General features: G+C 35.7%; 2 protein-coding genes across 6 annotated transcripts; both read left to right on the top strand.

Annotated features, from left to right (window-relative positions):
- The first annotated feature begins 446 nt into the window (after positions 1 to 446).
- Positions 447 to 2,191, top strand: LOC105434511 (exopolygalacturonase-like). The gene is made up of 4 exons (XM_031886692.1): positions 447 to 593; positions 692 to 991; positions 1,330 to 1,848; positions 1,940 to 2,191. The coding sequence occupies exons 1-4, from the start codon at positions 447 to 449 to the stop codon at positions 2,189 to 2,191; spliced, it is 1,218 nt and encodes a 405-aa protein (XP_031742552.1).
- A 1,140-nt stretch (positions 2,192 to 3,331) lies between these two features.
- On the top strand, positions 3,332 to 18,601 carry LOC101215504 (eukaryotic translation initiation factor 3 subunit A). Of its 5 annotated transcripts, none has more exons than XR_004219266.1 (15): positions 3,332 to 3,488; positions 4,329 to 4,430; positions 4,991 to 5,472; positions 5,860 to 6,075; positions 6,196 to 6,564; positions 6,653 to 6,682; positions 7,532 to 7,759; positions 7,888 to 8,049; positions 9,743 to 9,964; positions 10,050 to 10,262; positions 10,342 to 10,548; positions 11,819 to 11,899; positions 16,834 to 17,035; positions 17,559 to 18,127; positions 18,292 to 18,601. XR_004219266.1 is itself a non-coding variant. In XM_031889953.1 (15 exons), the coding sequence occupies exons 2-14, from the start codon at positions 4,385 to 4,387 to the stop codon at positions 17,996 to 17,998; spliced, it is 2,898 nt and encodes a 965-aa protein (XP_031745813.1). In that variant the 5' UTR covers positions 3,332 to 3,488; positions 4,329 to 4,384; the 3' UTR covers positions 17,999 to 18,020; positions 18,292 to 18,601. The 5 variants fall into 5 exon arrangements, 3 of the variants coding, with proteins under 3 accessions (XP_031745813.1, XP_031745806.1, XP_031745818.1); XR_004219267.1 differs by having other exon boundaries at positions 17,559 to 18,130; XM_031889953.1 differs by having other exon boundaries at positions 17,559 to 18,020.
- The last annotated feature ends 187 nt before the right edge of the window (positions 18,602 to 18,788 follow it).

Raw genomic sequence — 18,788 nt, 5'->3', positions numbered from 1 at the left:
AAAAATTAATTTTGTTTCTTCCACGATGGGTTCTTGTTTTGTTGGTTTGGTATTTTTTTTTTCTTTTCTTTTAAGAAATGTGATGGTTTATATTGGTGGGTGAAGGAAATTTTGCCGTACACATCCGTGAAGGAAATTTTGCAGTACACATCCATTCAATACAGAGATCTTGAATGCAAAATAAAACATACTGCGAAACATAAACAAATTTTAGTTATCAATTAAATTTATGCATAGGTAAAAGTGAGGGAGGGTGTGGGTTAAACAATATATCACGTACCAAAGTTCACAACCCTCACAACCTCTTTTAGGTTCATTGTAACTTGTCTTCTATTCTTCGATTGATATATAGAGATCTTGAATGCAAAATAAAATATCACCGTCTCATACAAAATTTCCAAATATCATACATAAAGAAAAATTTTAAAAGAGAAAAAAAGGACAATATGTGTGTGATTAAGTATTTGAACTTATCGATTACTACATTCTTGATGTCATTGCTATCATTTACTATTGAGTCTGAATCTCATGTTGACGTTGTTTTTCCTTTGAGGAAGTATGGTAATGTTGTGTCTGGTGCTGATGTCACTGAGGTATAAGCACACAATAAAAGTATATATCAAAGTGAGACTTATTGAATTAATTAATTGTTTTTGCTAAGTGTTGTAGTTTTGTTACTTGTGAAACATAGGCTTTGAAAGATGCATGGAATGACGCATGTGCATCTGTTCGTCCAAGTGCGGTGGTTATTCCAAGGGGAATATTTAAAGTAAGAGAAGGAGAATTTAAAGGCCCTTGCAAGAGCCCTATTGAAATTCGAGTTCGTGGAACATTGCAAGCTCCAAAACACCCTTATGGAGATAGTTGGATTACTTTTGCATATGTTGATAGAATGAAACTATCCGGTGGAGGAGTTTTCGATGGCCAAGGAAAGGCAGGTTGGGAAAAGAATGATTGCCATAAACATAAAAATTGTGCTAACCTCCCTATTGTAAGTTTTATACATTTTATGTTTTCTTTTCCATTAACCTCATTTGTCTTTATTGCTTCCGAAGCGTTCATTAGATTTTGTTATCTATTATTTTTACTTTTACAATTTGGTAAACGTGTTCTTAATACCATATGATAATGATTAAGAAATTAAATATTGAACTAAATTTAACCATAACAAAATTAGGCAAAATTAAAGAGCCACTTTTTTTTTTTTTTAAGTATCAAGACTAAATATATAGAGAAAACTCATAATTTTCATCCTTCCCTAAAAGTAGTTTGTGCATGACTTTCTCACCCTATCTCTGACACGACTTATTGAACATATAAAATTGGCAGAGTTTAAGATTCAACTTTGTTACCAACTCAATTGTGAGGAGAATAACATCACTTGATAGCAAAAACTTCCATGTCAACATCCTAGGGTGCAACAACCTCACATTCCAAGGTGTCAACATAATTGCACCAGGAGATAGTCCCAACACCGATGGAATACACATTGGTCGATCAATTGGGATCTCAATCTTGAAATCTCGAATAGCAACAGGTGATGATTGCATCTCACTTGGAGATGGAAGCAAACGAATAAAAGTCAATAATGTGACATGTGGACCAGGTCATGGAATAAGCATAGGAAGTCTTGGAAAATACACTAATGAAGAACCGGTTGAAGATGTCATAGTAAAGAATTGCACAATAATAAACACCACTAATGGTGTTAGGATTAAAACATGGCCAACCTCTCCTGTTGCTGGTATTGCCACAAATATGCATTTTTCAGACATTACAATGGTCAACGTTAGCAATCCAATTGTCATAGACCAAGAGTACTGCCCATGGAATCAATGCAATCGCAAGGTATTTATCACATTCTTAAAACTTTGATTTTTAAATTCTTCATGCATGTCAACTTCACGAATAAACTTTAATTTTCACTTTAATTTTTCAGATTCCATCAAATATTAAGATTAATAAAGTGAGCTTCAAGAACATTAGAGGAAGTTCTGCAACTCCAGTGGCAGTCAAACTTATTTGTAGTAGCAACCTACCATGTGAAGAAGTAAAATTATCCAACATTGACCTCATTTATAATGGAATAAAAGGTTCTATTACATCTCAATGCATGAATGTGAAACCAATCATTTATGGAATACAAAATCCTCCGATTTGCTCTTCTTCTTACACTACTGCTTCAAAATGATCGACAACCTTAAATAGAATATAAGACAACTTCTTTATCTTTTATTTTTCTCTTGTATTTTACTTTTCCAAATAAACAAGAAGTTGGAATGTTTGAGAGGGAAGATTGGTAACATGAGTACCCTAGATTTATTAATGAAAATTCTTGGGTAATTAATATAATTAGCCGTCCTAAATTTAGATTCCTTGTTGTCACTTCTAATGGAATGCCAATAATTGTTCAAACAATTTAACCAAAAAATTATGAAACATTTTCTTTTATATATACTAGTGGGTGACATGTAAAATTTGTCATTTTATTTCAGTGTAATTTGTCATTTTTATTTTTGTATATAAAACGTGTGAGATTTGTATAAATAGCATAACATGAATAAGTGAAACTACCAAAGAAGTAATAATAACAAGAATACGTGGAAACATTCAACTCTGAAATTCAAAACTAATAAGTGAAAATCTGAAATTTAAGAAAATACAATGGTAACTTCTTAAACTTTTATTCTCACGACCATAGATATTTTTGGGGTTCGTTGTAAATATGTAAATTAACCCTTTTTATATATTATTATAATAACAATGAGTTTTTTTTAAAATAGAACAAAACCCACAAATACTTATATATAATAATTTTGAAATAAAAAAATGTGCAAGTCCACGAAAATATATATATATATATATATATATATATATATATATATATATATATATATATATATATATATATATATATATATATATATATTTATATTGTATCACCTACCCAGTCTAAACGATCTTTTACAAAATCTAAACGATCTTGGTAGATGATCTTTCCTTGTACCCTAAACATACTAAATCTAAACAGTCGTTTGAATATATCACTTATCTATTAGTAATAGTTGTCTATATCTATCTATCTAGAATACAACTAATCATTTAAATATTGTTGGATGGTATAGAAAAAAAAAATAAGAAGAAAAAAGTACATGATATTGATAATGAAAAAAAAAATTATCATTTTTGCGATTGATGAAAAAAATTGCAATTATGAAATTTACGAAAAAATGGACAATTTTGTTAGAAAACCGTAAATATTTATAGTTTTATTTCACGTGTAATTTAACCTAATATAAAGTATTTATATCTTATTTTTTAAAATTTTGGATATCGCTTATTGCATGTGTGTTTGGTTCTCAGACCATCGGCTCTCTCCATAATCAGTCTCCACCGTCAGTCTCTCTTCTCCGCCATTCCATTTTCCGTCGTCGGTCTCTTGTTTGATCTCCCTCACACAAAACTAGTCTCCACTTTTTCGTCTTCAAGTAAGTTTTTCTTCTGATACTTATCGTCAATCGATCTGCGATGATCATCACGCTCGAAGCTAGTTTCCTTTTTCCTTTCCTGTGAATTTGGCGGGTTTTTTTTTTTTTTTCTTTTTGTTTCTTGAAACTTTATGCAATTGAATGGGTTGATTTTTCTTCGTTCTCGTCTCTAGATACCTGATCAAATGGGTTTCCTTCTATGGTTTTGCCTGTGATTTGGGGTTTCTTAGAACGTTTTGTTTTCCTTTAAGTTGTAATAGAAAAAGACAACGGAGATTTAGTCCCAATTTTTCCTCCCTCGGCGAGTGGAGCTGGGCGTTTCAATAACCCCATTGTTTTCGCGTTCGCCATTGTTGGGAACTCTTTATGGGTTTATTTTCAGAGATTTAAACGAGTTTCTGTAAATGATGTGAGTTGAAAATCAGAGATAAATCTAGAGTTTCAGCTATGTAATTTGATGGGTGGAAAGGAAGAAAATGATAAATTGAAGATGGGGAAGAGAAAGGGTTGCAGGTAAGAGATGAAATGAAGCCGGGATGCTTCAATTTTTGGGTTTATCCACGTTTACCAATAAAACGTTGAGATTTTTTTCTTTAAATATTGAAACGCATAATTCGAAACACAAGGAATTTACTTCTGTACTTTTGTTATTATTAATATTTCTAATGAACAAACTTGCTTTCCTCTTGAGGGTGTTGTTGGATTTGTAGTTTAGTTTTCTTTGTTTTTAGTTTTTTTACTCCTTTTTTTTTTTATTGAGCAGGATTTGGTTCCCAGTAATGCTCATGAATTTTGATCGTTTGTTTAAGTCTTCGTAATGGTTCTTCATGGTTGTCTCAGGTCATTCACGCGTTGCATGCCCCTTGCCTTGGGTCAGATAAAGATTGGATTGAATTATGACATCTTTTGTAAAGCCAGAGAATGCCTTAAAACGAGCTGAAGGTGAATGAACATAATGTTTTTCTTTTGGATAGTCATATTTGCAAGTATGTCCTTAATATTCTGGGAACTTTGTTTTAGTAGAATGCTTGGTTCTTTTGATGAAGTTTGGTACGTTAAGTTCTCAAAATTCAATGAATGTATTCCATTTTTTGTTTGTTGGGAAGTCGGTTCAGATATGCATCCTGAGTGACATTGAGAATATAGAGATTATTGGTGTGTTGATATTTGTGGATTTAATGATTTGACTTCTGTAAGTTCTTTGAACTCACTGCTTGTTCTTATCTTTTAATAATTATAATTATAATATAATGTGTATAACATAATTTTTACGGGTAGTTGGAAGATATTAGAAAATCATTGGAGTATCTATTTTCTAATTCTGGGCGTATAAAATGTCAGTTTGCCTTTGTTGTGACTTGTGTTTCTTGTACTGGAGTTCCATGTTTGTGCTTCCAGTTTCCCACTGTTGATGTATTTGCCCTATTTTGAAATTTACGATGTCTATTGTTTTTTGTGAAATAAAGCATATCATATTTAATTTATTCTTCTTGTCTTTTCAGAGCTGATAAATGTTGGCCAGAAGCAAGATGCTTTGCAAGCTCTTCATGATCTTATAACTTCAAAGAGATATCGAGCATGGCAGAAACCTCTTGAGAAGATTATGTTCAAGTATGTTGAACTCTGTGTGGATATGAGGAAAGGAAGGTTTGCTAAGGATGGTTTAATTCAATACCGTATTGTTTGTCAGCAAGTCAATGTTACTTCTTTAGAGGAAGTAATTAAGCACTTTATGCATCTTTCTACTGAGAAGGCAGAGCAAGCTCGTAGTCAAGCTCAAGCCTTAGAAGAAGCCCTGGATGTTGATGATTTGGAAGCTGATAAAAGACCAGAAGATCTGATGCTTAGTTATGTCAGCGGTGAAAAGGGAAAAGATAGATCTGATCGTGAACTTGTTACCCCCTGGTTTAAATTTCTGTGGGAGACATATCGAACAGTACTTGAAATACTAAGGAATAACTCAAAGTTGGAGGCACTTTATGCGGTAGGTCTGAATTTTTATGTGGGGGGGGGGGGGGGGGGGGGTGGGGGGGGTAACAGGTATCATTAGGTCTATGTACTTTCAGTTTTGTGCTCAATTGGTCACGTACTATAAAAAGTATTTTTTAAGTCCTTAAACTTGGACTGTGTTTAATAGGACCCAAAAATTGACGCAATAGACATAATTTAAAGTTTGACGTAAATTTTATGAGTGTAACTGTCTACTTGAAATTCAATGGATCCACCATTTTTCTTTTATTCTTCTTGCAAAGCTGAATGAATTTTACCATAAAGGAAATCTCCTTACCACTTTTTTTTTTAATTTCTTATAAATAATTATTGATCTAGTAATGTTACGCATTTTAATTGTGCTGGTGTTTTTCATTTGTAGATGACAGCCCATCGTGCCTTCCAGTTCTGTAAGGTGTACAAAAGAACAACAGAATTTCGCAGATTATGTGAAATTATTAGAAATCATCTTGCTAATCTCAACAAGTTTAGAGATCAAAGGGATCGGCCTGATCTTTCTGCTCCAGAGAGCTTGCAATTATACCTTGACACAAGAATTGAACAGCTGAAGGTTGCCACAGAGCTGGAGCTCTGGCAGGTCTGAATTTTTCTGTATAAAGAGAAGTGGGTTAATGTCCATCTTTCAAAAATTCATTTCAGGCTTTCTTCTCTACAAATAAGATGAGTTCAAAATTTTAATTATCACCGAATTTTACAGGAAGCTTTTCGTTCTGTGGAGGATATTCATGGTTTGATGTGTATGGTGAAGAAAACACCTAAACCATCCTTGATGGTGGTGTATTACGTCAAATTAACAGAGATCTTTTGGAAATCAGATAGCAATCTTTATCATGCTTATGCATGGCTTAAACTTTTCTCCATTCAGAAAAGTTTCAACAAAAATCTAAGCCAGAAGGATTTGCAGCTTATAGCTTCGTCGGTTCTTTTAGCAGCTCTTGCAGTGTCCCCCTATGACTCTAAGCATAGTGCTTCTCATTTAGAACTTGAACATGAGAAAGAGAGGAATTTGAGGATGGCTAATCTTATAGGGTTCAATTTAGATTCCAAACTTGAAAGTAGAGATGTGGTAAAACAACTTGCCTAATTGGATTTTCTTTTATATTTTTCACAACCTCAACATTACCTTACTTTCTTTCTGTTTATGTTTCATCCAGCTTTCAAGGGCGAATCTTCTTTCTGAACTGGTATGTCTGATTTATTTTACTTCGATATCTAGTTAGACTATCTCTCTTACCTCTAAAATTATTGTATTTCAATTGTTTCTTTAAGGGTGGATAGTAATTTTCAATACTGTCTAGAATTAGAAGAATTCTTACCCAGGGAAGTTCTTGATTCATCTTTATTCAAGGCGCTTTTTTGGTGTAAAAATATACAATTGCTTCAAAATGACAACTGCTCCAAAATTGCAACTTTAACTTTCTTGTTTCTTTTAGGAGTCTAAGAATTTAGGGGCTTGTTGCTTGTTAAAAACCAGGTATTTGTGTAAATTATTATACCCTAGTTTTCTTTCCTTTTCTGTTCAGGCTCATGTTGCCTATTTATTCTTCCCCTTTGTATTTTCTGTTTCACAATAAAATAATAAGATAATTGTGGTTTTTCTTCCTGTACTAGGGTTTCTATGTATCTTGGTGTATTATCCCGATTTTCCTCTCTTTTAATAACGAGGAATCTTTTGTAATCCTGATTTTTGTCATGAGCTCCTTTTGCAACTATTTGGATATTTCATTCCTCAATGAAATTGTTTCTTATAAAATTAAAATAGTAATAATAACAATAGAAACACCATGCTTCCTGATGGAAGTTGAGAAACTAATATTGATAACTTTCATATTACGTTAAGCCGACTATGGATGGCTCTTAGATTAATTTTTTTCATTACAGCTTATATGCAATCTTCTACCTCACCTCTTTTATACGGAGAACTTTGTCTTTTCTTTTACAGTGGAAATTCCATACAAATATGTATCACAACTTTTACTGTGTACCCAATAATTCTAGTTCTATTTGCTTAGTAGGTTTCTGCTTTCCTTTAGGTGTCTAAAGGAGTCCTGAGTTGCGCAATTCAGGAAGTTAAAGATCTCTATCATCTTTTGGAGCATGAGTTCTTTTCTCTTGATCTTGCAATAAAGTTGCAACCCTTACTTGACAAAATATCGAAGCTTGGAGGTAAGCTTTCATCTGCTTCATCTGTCCCTGAAGTGCAATTATCCCAATATGTCCCGGCTCTTGAAAAGCTTGCTACCCTGATGCTGCTTCAGCAGGTACTTATTGTATACTTTTTATATATTGTGAACCTTGCAATGGTATTGCTCATATATAAAGAAAAGCATTGGTTGGTTGGTAATTTCTTATAGATCGCTGAACTTTTTATGTATCTATGCTATGCCAGGTCTCCAAGGTGTATCAAACTATGAAAATTGAGAGCTTATTGCGGATGATCCCATTTTTTGATTTTTCTGCCGTGGAGAAAATATCAGTTGATGCAGTTAAACAAAATTTCATTGCCCTGAAAGTTGATCATTCGAGGAACATTGTGCTATTTGGCGATTTGGTATTGAATTTTTTTTCATGTTTTCTTTCTTTCTTTCTTCTTTTCTCCTTTTACAGTAAGGTACAAGGCCACTGAAATCTGAGCCTTGCTTGATAATGGCTTTTTCTTTAATGCTAATGTATCCCTTTCAGATACATGAAGGGGATACACTGGGTCACTTTTTTTTCCTATGTTTTTTCTTTTTTGTCCAAATTTAAGCCAATCCACATTAAAAGGATTATTTTATTTAAAAGTCCACTTAAATATGGCATTCCAAAAATAAAGAGGAAAAAGAACAGGAAAAGAAAAAAAACCCTAAAAGCAAAATCTTCGTTCTTCTCTCTCACTATCTGGATTACGATTCACAACCCTCTCCCCCTTCATCTTCAACTTCATTCTGCAATTTTCATCTTTGACTTCATTCTTCAATTTTTATCTTTGACTTCATTCTTCAATTTTTTATCTTCGATTTCATTCTTCAATTTTCATCCTCGACTTCATTCTTCAATTTTTTATCTTCGATTTCATTCTTCAATTTTCATCCTCGACTTCATTCTTCAATTTTCAGCTTTGACTTCATTCTTCAATTGTTATCTTTGACTTCATCGATGTTGTTTACCCTACACCTGTCGCCAACCACCAATTAGCCTTACCGGTGCTAGCTACGAGCTTGCTGTTTTTCTTTCTTCACTCTCTTCTTAAATCTACCGTAATTTTACTTAAAATTAGTATGATTTCAACTAATTGGCCATTATCATATAAAAAAATAACATATCGTCAAAATATCCTTGTCTTAGTTTTTTAAAAATAGGCGTATCATCATATTTTATGGTATCTATATTTGTGTTTGTACTTCTTAGGATTTGAGCCAGGCTCTTCAATTGTTTTTCCATTGATGTTTATGTATCTGTTAGGTACAAAAGCCTTGGAGAACCACACCCCACCCCAAAAGCTAGCTTTTGGTTGGGAGACTCAAGTCACTTAAGTACCACATTGGTCATCATTCTAACCAATGTGGGACAAAGATATCCCATTCTAGCTTGGTTCCTAACAATACCCCATCCCCAAAAAGCCAATGTCCCGACGGCTACGTTAGCATTACGGTACTTCACTTGGTCACACCCTATGAGAACCCCCCACCTGTTTCACTCTGGAACGTCAACAATCGACTCTGATACCATTGTTAGGTACTCAAGCACTTTGGAGAACCACACCCTAAAAGCAAGCTATTGGGGTGGGAGAGGCAAACCACTTAAGTACCATATTTTCATCCCATTCTAACCAATGTGGGGCAAGAACATCTCATACTACCTTGGTTCCTAACAGTGTCCCATCTTATTTTTGTCTTCTGTTCAAGTAACAACTAATCACTAAACCCCTATGATATTTCTCTGCGATGTGGTAGCTCACATCATTTTCAACATGTCTTTATTCTTCAGTTAACTCTTCAGCATGTCTTTATTTTTTGTATAGATCTTCAACATGTGTTTCGATCGTATTGAATTGACGGTTAAATCTTCTGCATGTCTTTATTTTTTGTATAAATCGTCAATTTATTAATATGAATTGACGGTAATAGTGGCTTTCTTTTTCTGTTTATTTATTAGGATTTAGGGTAATTAGTCTTTTCTGTATATAGTTTAAACTGATGTTTATAATTTTATGGAGTAGATAAGAAAATAAAGAAGCATTTTTTTTTTATGTATCAATTTAGGTTATCGAATCAGATGAGCTTCGAGGCCACCTGACTGTTCTTGCTGAATCCCTTAACAAAGCAAGAGCTATGATCTGTCCTCCAGTTAGGAAAGCCTCAAAAACAGGTGATATATTGCCTGATTTGGCCGATATTGTTGATAAAGAGCACAGGAGGTTGCTTGCTCGGAAATCAATAATTGAGAAAAGGAAGGAAGAGCAGGAACGTCAACTTTTGGAAATGGTACCCTAGCCTCATCAAACTGTGAATAGCCATATTCATTTCTTTGTTGTGTATATATGAAAAAAATGTGGTGAACTGTGTTTAGGAACGTGAGGAGGAATCAAGAAGGTTAAAATTACTAAAGATAACTGAAGAAGCCGAGCAGAAGCGGCTTGCTGCAGAATACGAACAAAGGAAAAACCAACGGCTTCGTAGGGAAATAGAAGAGCGAGAACTTGAAGAAGCACAGGCTCTACTTCAAGAAGCTGAAAAGCGTGTTGGTAAAAAGAAGGGAAGCAGGAAACCGGTTCTTGATTCAGTGAGTTCTTTTTGTTGAATCTTTTTCTTAGTTTGGAAGGATGATGGATCGATTAGTAACAATGGATATATATCTCCAGGAAAAATTGTCGAAACAAACTTTAATGCAATTGGCCCTTACTGAACAATTAAGGGAGAGGCAGGAAATGGAGAAGAAATTACAAAAGCTAGCTAAAACTATGGATTATCTGGAAAGAGCAAAAAGAGAAGTGGTGGCACCATTAATTGAAGCTTCATTTCAGCAACGTTTGCTGGAAGAGAGAATGGTTCATGAACGTAATCAGCAGGTCTTGCTTTCTGAATGATTTTTTCAACATGTTGAAAGAAACTATGAGTATATAATCATATGCATTTGTTTGTTGTTTTTTCTGTTTGTAGTTTTTTTAAAATTTCAAACTGTGAGAATATATATGATAGTGTAATTAGGGAACAAAGTAAATTTAACATCTATATGGTACGGCTATATCACTGACAGGTAAATAAAGGGTTTTTCATACAAAAAATAAATAAATAAAATAAAAAGGAAGTTGATATATTTTAGTGGCATCAAGTGCTGTTTGCACATAAGTGTTGTAGCCTCCAATGAGTTTTTATCTCCTTCATGTTTTGATTTTACTTTGTGTAGCTTCTGTACTGTATCTGTGTCATAACATTCCAAAGCATAGTGACGTGCAGATAGGGAGATGATCTAACGTATTGTGCTTTTCTGTTTTGATTTTTGGTTGTGTTTTTTGGGAATTTGTTCTTTCGAGTATGGTGGTGGACACTAGGATGGTGATATAGATTATGGCTTATGTATTTTCAAGATATAATTATGGGTGGGCAACTACGATTTTGCTGGCTTGTAAGTTGACACATGCCACCTCGTGTCTTTTATACTTAATGATTCTTCAATTGGTGAAAGATTCCTTCAACACCTTCTATCTGTTTCTTAAATAAAGAACTTACGTGATGAGTTAATGAGAAGTGGCTTGAATTTGATCACATAATGTCATATTGCAATGGTTGAAGAAAAACTAGCAAAACACTGATTACCATATTCATGGAAGCTCTCTAGTATGAAAAGAAATAGTTGCTTGTACTTCTAGTTTTTCGTGTTTAGAGAAAAGCGGGCGACAGTATTATTGCATGTTTTGTTGTAACATGAAGCCAGCTAGTGCAGTAAACTTAGCAAAGAGGAGTTGTGCTTCTGATGAGGTTAGGAATTAGTGCAGAGTGAGGGAAGTTTCTAGCTCTGATCACCATAATCTTTTGTGATCGTTGATAAAGATGAGCTGATGTACATGACTTCCACAGTGGCATTATCATTTTCAATTACTACTCTTAATGTTTCTGATGTCAAAGGGGGAAAGTTTTCTATGATTGTTTTACCCAACATACTAATCTTACAATGTCCTGCTTTGTTTTGTTTGGATTTCATCTGTTCGTTTTTGTTTGAAAATTATTGTGCTTTCATTTTTGTCTCATATTTTTCCTGCTACGGTTGATGGTATTTAAATTAATAGGTGTTTTTTAAGTTCTATTTTATTATAAGATGATTTTTTTTCTTCATTTCAGCTGGAGGTCGAGATAAGCAAGCAGCGCCATGAAGGTGACCTCAAGGAGAAGAATCGATTGGCGAGAATGTCGGAGAGTAAGGTTAGTAGTTAGCTTCATATGGTTCTATTGGGCTAATATTAACTGTTAGAATTAGTGAGCTTGATGTATGTTGAAAACCCAAGGGTAGTTAGGCGGTTTACTTTACCCTAATTTTTAGTCTTTGAATTAGGCTCCTATGGCATGTAAATGAACTCCCCTTATCATCCTCTTCATAAGAAAATAATAAGATTTCTCTGCACCGTTGTTTTTTTCTCTTGGTACTTGGGTTTTCACGCAAAACTTGTGTTCATTGTTCGTCTCTACTTTCAATATGATATCAGAGACTGATATTGACCAAACCCTAGACGACACAACACTTGATAGAACCTAAACAAAGGAGATAGTCGTCGGTTTCAGTTCAGCGCTGTTGTTGATGCTCAGATCAATGCCATCATGGATGAGTGGTTCTGCCGCCTTCAGACAACTCCAGCCAGCCATATTCCATCACCCTCACTGTCATCTGCGCCTCCACGCTGATCGTTTAGACAACCGATCGTTCCTTTTTTATCACTCTCGTCTTCATCTATGACCTGTAGTATCCACGCGTAGCCCCATGTGTTGCCGTCTAGATCTGTCCAGCCACCACCATATTGGCAGTCATATCTGTACACACCGCCACTTCCCTTTCACACGCAGCCATCCAGTCTTTTCCAGCAGTAAACCCTAAATCGAACCTTTGCTTCACAACCATGTCTTGACCAGCCTCCTCCCATCAGTATTGCTACAAACTCTAATTTTCATCCCGGGGTTGGAAATTCTCAAATTCACTCGACATTTGAGGTTGGTGAATGTCCGACACAATCCAAACCTCACATGCAGGCTTCTTCTCCGGGTATAGCCCACTAGCAACTAGAAGGGCTTCGACAAGAAATTGAGGCCACCCTAGGGGCGACATCCAACACTTTCGGTCATGACCTTCATTCAACTTTACCGATGTACTCTGAGAACTCAGTAACTTTGTTCCCTACTTTATCATTTTCTTATGTGTCTAATACAGTGGCATAGTCTACATGATATTTTTCAGGGAAAAAACTTAATGGTCAAAACTATTTTTCGTAGTCCCGATCTATGAAAATGATTCTTGAAGGGGGCCACAAGTTTGGCTTTCTGACAAGGGAGATCCACCAGGAGACCCACAAGAACAGTATTGGAAAGGGGAGGATTCTCTTCTTCGGTCCACATTGATCAACAGTATGGAATCATAGATCGGCAAGCCCTTACTGTAAGTTGCCACTACTAAATATATTTGGGACACGATTCAGTAATTGTATTCCAAGCATCAGAATACCTCTCGTCTATACAGTCTACAAAAACGAGTCAACGAATGCCAACAAGAGACAATGGATGTAACATTATATTTTAATAAACTCTCTTATTTTGCAAGAAATGGACTTATGCTGAGAAATATTCTAGGAATGTACCAGGTGTGGAGTACTCCAGAATTGAAGAAATCAACCGGACTTTTGACTTTCTTGCTGGTCTGAACTCTAAATTTGATGTAGCTCGGAAATTGACAGAAATGTACCAAGTGTGGAGTACTTCCGAAATTGACAAAAATGGAATTTCTTGCTGGGGTAGAGACCTATTCCCTCCTTGATGGAAGTCTGTTTGGAGTTTCTTCTTGAGGAGGATTGCACAAGCACTATAAATATTTTCACAACTCCTGTTATTGATTCTACTGCCTTTAGTGTGAGGTCCTCTACTCCTGGCAATGAAAAGAACAAAGGAAAACTGGTCCCTGCGAAGATTGCAAAAAGTAGTGGGATACTAAGAAGCAGCGTTGGAAGTTACATAATCGTCCCTCAGGAAGTAAGAAACGTCCTCCCGTTGACAAACAAAACACAGGCAGGCATATGTGAATGAATCTGCTAACCGATCTTATCAAATTGGAAACCATACCGATCCCACTCCAACCACACTAGGCGTTATTGTCCAATCAAGTGTACCTCGGTCTTTTAGTCTTTTTAGTATTGATTGGTAGAACTCGTGGATTTTGGATTATGAATTTTGGCGCTTCGTATCATTTGACCTGTTCCTCTGAACATTTTGTGTCCTATATTGGTCACAAGAAAATCAGAATTGCAGATGACTCTTTGGTCCCCAATGCCGGGAAGGTGTTGATTTCTCCTCATGTAGGACTCTCCTTACATAATGTTCTGCACGTGTCCAGAATTTCTTATAATCTGCTAATAAGCAAGATTATTCGTGATTTGAATTGCAAGGGAACTTTCTTACCTGACTCTTATTCGTTTCAGGACTTGAGCTCGGGGAGGATCATTGGCAATACTCGGCACAGTAGGGGATTCTACCTCCTTGACGATGACACCTCTTCTAATAACATTTATAGGACTAGTCTTTCATTTTCCTATTTTCCTACTTCTGAACAAGACTGTATGTTGTGGCATTTTTGTTTGGGCCGCCCCAATTTTCAATACATGCAATATTTATCTCCTCATCTTTTCTCTAAAATTAATATTTCTATCTTATCTTATGATGTATGTATTCGTGCTAAACAGCATCAGGTCTCTTCTCTTCCAACCATACAAACCAACCCATCCTTTCACTCTTATCCATAGTGATATTTGGGAACCATCCAAGGTTACTATCTCATCTGGAAAACGTTGGTTTGTGACCTTTATTGATGACCATAATCATCTTACCTGGGTTTTTCTTCTTTCCCGACCATACAAACCAAATCATCCTTTCACTCTTACCCATAGTGATGCTTGGGAACCATCCAAGGTTACTATCTCATCTGGAAACTTTGGTATGTGACCTTTATTGATGACGATACCCATCTTACCTGGGTTTTCCTCGTTTTGACAAATCTGAGGTCACATCCATCTTCTGAGCCTTTTATCACACCGTCGAAACGCAGTTCAATGCAACAATTTCAATTCTATGGAGTGATTATGGTCGTGAATTTCAGAACCACACCCCTTAATGCCTTTTTGTTCTCAAAAGGGACTCTCTACCAGAGTTTCTGTGCATACACCCTCCAACAAAATGGGGTAGTAGAGAGGAAAAATCATCACCTTTTGGAAGTAGCTCATTCCCTCATGTTGTCTACTTCCCTTCCTTCCCATCTCTAGGGCGATGTTCTCACTGCAGCCCATCTTATCAACTGCATGCGTTCTCGTGTCCTCCATCTCCCAATCCCCTTGGGATGGAAATTGTCAGATCTAGAGAGGGCATCTTAGTATCCCAAAGACAATACACCATCGATTTGTTAGTTGAGACATGTATGATGGGATGTCGATCTATCGATACACCTATTGAGTTTAACGCTAAACTCGGGAATTCATGTGACAAAGTTCCTGTCAACAGAGAGAGATTTCAGAGGTTGGTGTGGAAGCTGATTTACTTTTCACATACTAGACTAACATCTCATATGCTGAGTACAGTTAGTTAGTTCATGCAGGCTTCTTACGAAGGACACATGGAGACAGTAAACAGAATTCTAAGGTACTTGAAAGCAACCTCTGGTAGAGGATTGAGGTCTAGAAAGACTAACAGAAGATGTATTGAGGTCTATACAGATTCTGACGGGGTAGGGTACGTTGTTGATAGAAGATCCACCTTTGGGTGCTTTACTTTCGTGTGGAGCAATCTCGTTACTTGGAGAAGTAAGAAGCAAGGGTTGTGTCTAGGAGTAGTGTTGAAGTTGAGTACTGGGCTATGAGTTTTGGTACTTGTGAGGAAATTTGGATCCATAAGTGTTATCTGATCTTCATCAAGATTGTGAGGTGCCTATGAAACTTCTCTGCAATAACAAGGGGACTACTAGCATTGCTAATAGCTCAGTCCAACATGGCATAACCAAACAAGTAGAGATCGATGGACACTTTATCAAAGAAAAACTGCACAATGGTAGCATCTGCATTCCTTACATCCCTCAAGTCAACAGATTGTTGATATTCTCACAAAGGGGCTTCTTATACCGAGATTTGAGTCTTGCTTTAGCAAATTGGGTCTTTTTGACATTTACGCCCCAACTTGAGGGGGAGTGTTAGAATTAGTGGGCTGGTAGGCCAAGGTAGTTGGGCAGTTTACACTTTACCCTATACCCTAATTTTTAGTCATTTAATTAGGCTTCTATTGCCTATAAATGAACCTCCCGTATCACGTTCTTCATAAGAAAATAATAAGAATTCTCTACACCATGATTTTTCTCCCTGTACTAAGGTTTCCACGTAAAACTTGTCTTCGTCTTTATCTTCGTCTCTACTTTCACTATTAACCATTGTCTGCTCAAAGTTTTAGAATACATTTTGGTTACCATGTACTGTAGTTGGCGTATTTTTTTTCTAATTATTCTGTGATCTAAAAGAAACTTTATCAATTATTGAAAAAAGTATAGATCTTATTTAAAAGTCACCATTAAATTTAGCTTAATTTTTTTTTTTCAACCTTGGGTAGTCCCACGATATCAAATGTTCAATAGAACTATGAAACCATTATTATTTTATTTTAGTTTTTTTTTAATGCAACTAATTTAAAATTTGGAAACCTCTCCCAAGGGTAATCTCTACCCCTTGCCATAAAAATTGAAAATTAGTTGGCTTCTCAGAAATATGTTTTGTATAGCGCTCATTGATGTTAAGAGTAAGACCATTTCAAGTTTAATTAGTAAGTTTCCAATAAATTTCTCCAAAATCGCCCCCTTTTAATATAGTGATCGTTCATTAGGTTGAGGGTGTTTGGTATTCTTGCAACTATGTGATAACTGATACTTTTTATATAGTGATCGTTAATATATGTCTTTTGGGCACGTAAGATGGGGTTATGTTTTGCTCTTTTATTTATTTATTTATTTATTTATTATTTTAATTTTTTTAAGGAAAATATTGGTTCGAAACTTGAATGTATGAATCTTAACCGAAATTGACTTTTGACACTTGATTAAATTTAGCCTTTTCTTTTGCGCTCTGCAGAAAAGTTTCCAAGGAAGAGTAATTAGTCTTCGCCAAGAGGAATTCAGCAGACGTAGAGCTGAGAGAGAAGAACATATCAGGCTAATAATTGAGGCTCGGAAAACAGAAAGGGAGGTTAAGAGGAAGAAAATCTTTTATGTAAGACGTGAAGAGGAGAGAATTAGAATATTAGGTGAAGAGGAGGAAGCTCGCAAGCGTGAAGGTATTTGTTTAAAATGCTCTGATTTTCTATGGGGTCAAACTGTTTTGTACTTTTTGATAATCTAGTTTATGTATTTTTGGATTTGACCCGTTAGACATTATGAACATTGGCCTGGGGGTGTTTAGAGAAGTTAGAACATGGATTGACACAAACTTCAGAGGTGGCTCCTTGATTTTCTTTATATAATGTGCGTTAGTGAGTCTACATATTTATATGAATGTGTTTGCTAAACATAAGCAACCCCTCGGTAAGTAAAAAATGGCTCTCAAAACATAAGTAAAATAAACGTACGCAATTTTATTTTTTTGAGATAGATCCAGTGATCCAAGTTGATATTTGTTGGGTGGGGTTAGTGGGTGATTTGGGGTATCAAATATCTGTGCTTTTAAAATGTATCTTCTCAGAAAAAAAAATCATTTGTCCACTATCTTCTGGTTCTAGCTCTTCGATATGCTTTAAAAGTGTGGATATGTAGTTCTTTTTCTGTTTACTTTTGGTGATGTCATCTTTTGAACTTTTGAAGAGGCCGAGAGGAGAAAGAGGGAAGAAGCTGAACGCAAGGCTAAATTGGATGAAATTGCAGAGAAGCAGAGACAGAGGGAGCGAGAATTGGAAGAAAAAGAAAGATTGAGGAAACAAAGTCTCTTCGGTGCTGCCAGATCAGCTGATGCACCTGCTAGACCTGACATTGCTCCTGGCTCTCGACCTTTGGAGTCTGGGACTGCTGCTCCTGCCGCTGCTGCTGCTGCTGCCGCACCATCCCCAGCAAAATATGTGCCAAAGTTTCGACGAACTGAAGGCTCCAGCCCTAATGCACCACCACCTGAATCTGATCGATGGGGAGGCAGCCGGGCTGATAATCGACCATCTCAACCGGATAGTTGGCGCAGTGATGACCGTAGACCTGCGTTAGGAAGTTCAAGGACATCGTGGTCCTCATCCCGAGTTCGTCCAGACCGCTGATTGTGGTAGCAGATGTGGGAAAGTATGAATTTCTGGAAGTGAAATTTTGGTTCAACGGGAAATTATATCATTTCAAAATTGAGTTTTTGCTACTACTGAGAAGTTGAGGGAAGAAGCAGCAGGGAATAGGTTGTAGTATTTATTATTATTGAAGGAGGCGTTCTTTTGTTTTCTAGTTATATGAATATACATATATATGGCATGCTAGGCCACTATTTTTAAGTATATTATCATGTCCTTGGTTGGTTCTCTTGGTTCATCTTAAATACTTAACTTATTCATCTTCATTGCAGACGAGTCTATCTAAGAGAAGCGCAACTTCTTGATCATCTCTTAATTCATGTGTACCACTAATTGATGGAATCTTGGACCTCATAGAAAGGATTTGAGCAACGTTGGACTGGAAATGGCTCTTGTGCAAAGACACAGTTCACACCCCTTTTTTTTGTTGCTGCTGCCGACCAACGAAATTGCTTTTTTTAGTGGTGATTGAGTTATGCATGACAAATTCTTTTAGTCGTCTAACATTTAATAGCTGACATAAATTCTTTTTCCAACACTTCACTATTATAGAGACATTTTGAGTGTTGAGTTTGTTAACTATTAGTTTGAGTTATATTGGTATATATATAGGGTGCATATTAAAATCGTAACAAAAAGAAATGATGGGTAAGAAATAAGAAACACTATGATAAGGAGATTTTAATAATAAGTAATAATAGTTGCAAACACCAAGAAACGTATGAAACAAATGGTGAGTTATTAGTTTTAGATTATTATAGTTGTGTTA

The sequence above is a fragment of the Cucumis sativus genome, chromosome 1 (genome assembly GCF_000004075.3).
Source record: "Cucumis sativus cultivar 9930 chromosome 1, Cucumber_9930_V3, whole genome shotgun sequence".
NCBI lineage: Eukaryota > Viridiplantae > Streptophyta > Magnoliopsida > Cucurbitales > Cucurbitaceae > Cucumis > Cucumis sativus.
Note: the sequence above shows the minus strand (reverse complement) of the source record. Positions and strands in the feature narration are given on the sequence as shown.

Bases quoted from the DNA above. Each gene is read 5' to 3' on its own strand.
- LOC105434511 (XM_031886692.1), top strand. From the start codon at position 447: ATGTGTGTGATTAAGTATTTGAACTTATCGATTACTACATTCTTGATG. The intron at 992-1,329 runs GTAAGTTTTATA...TAAAATTGGCAG, and splicing joins ATTGTGCTAACCTCCCTATT to AGTTTAAGATTCAACTTTGT. The intron at 1,849-1,939 runs GTATTTATCACA...TTAATTTTTCAG, and splicing joins GGAATCAATGCAATCGCAAG to ATTCCATCAAATATTAAGAT.
- LOC101215504 (XM_031889953.1), top strand. From the start codon at position 4,385: ATGACATCTTTTGTAAAGCCAGAGAATGCCTTAAAACGAGCTGAAG. The intron at 7,760-7,887 runs GTACTTATTGTA...ATGCTATGCCAG, and splicing joins CCCTGATGCTGCTTCAGCAG to GTCTCCAAGGTGTATCAAAC. The intron at 11,900-16,833 runs GTTAGTAGTTAG...TGCGCTCTGCAG, and splicing joins CGAGAATGTCGGAGAGTAAG to AAAAGTTTCCAAGGAAGAGT.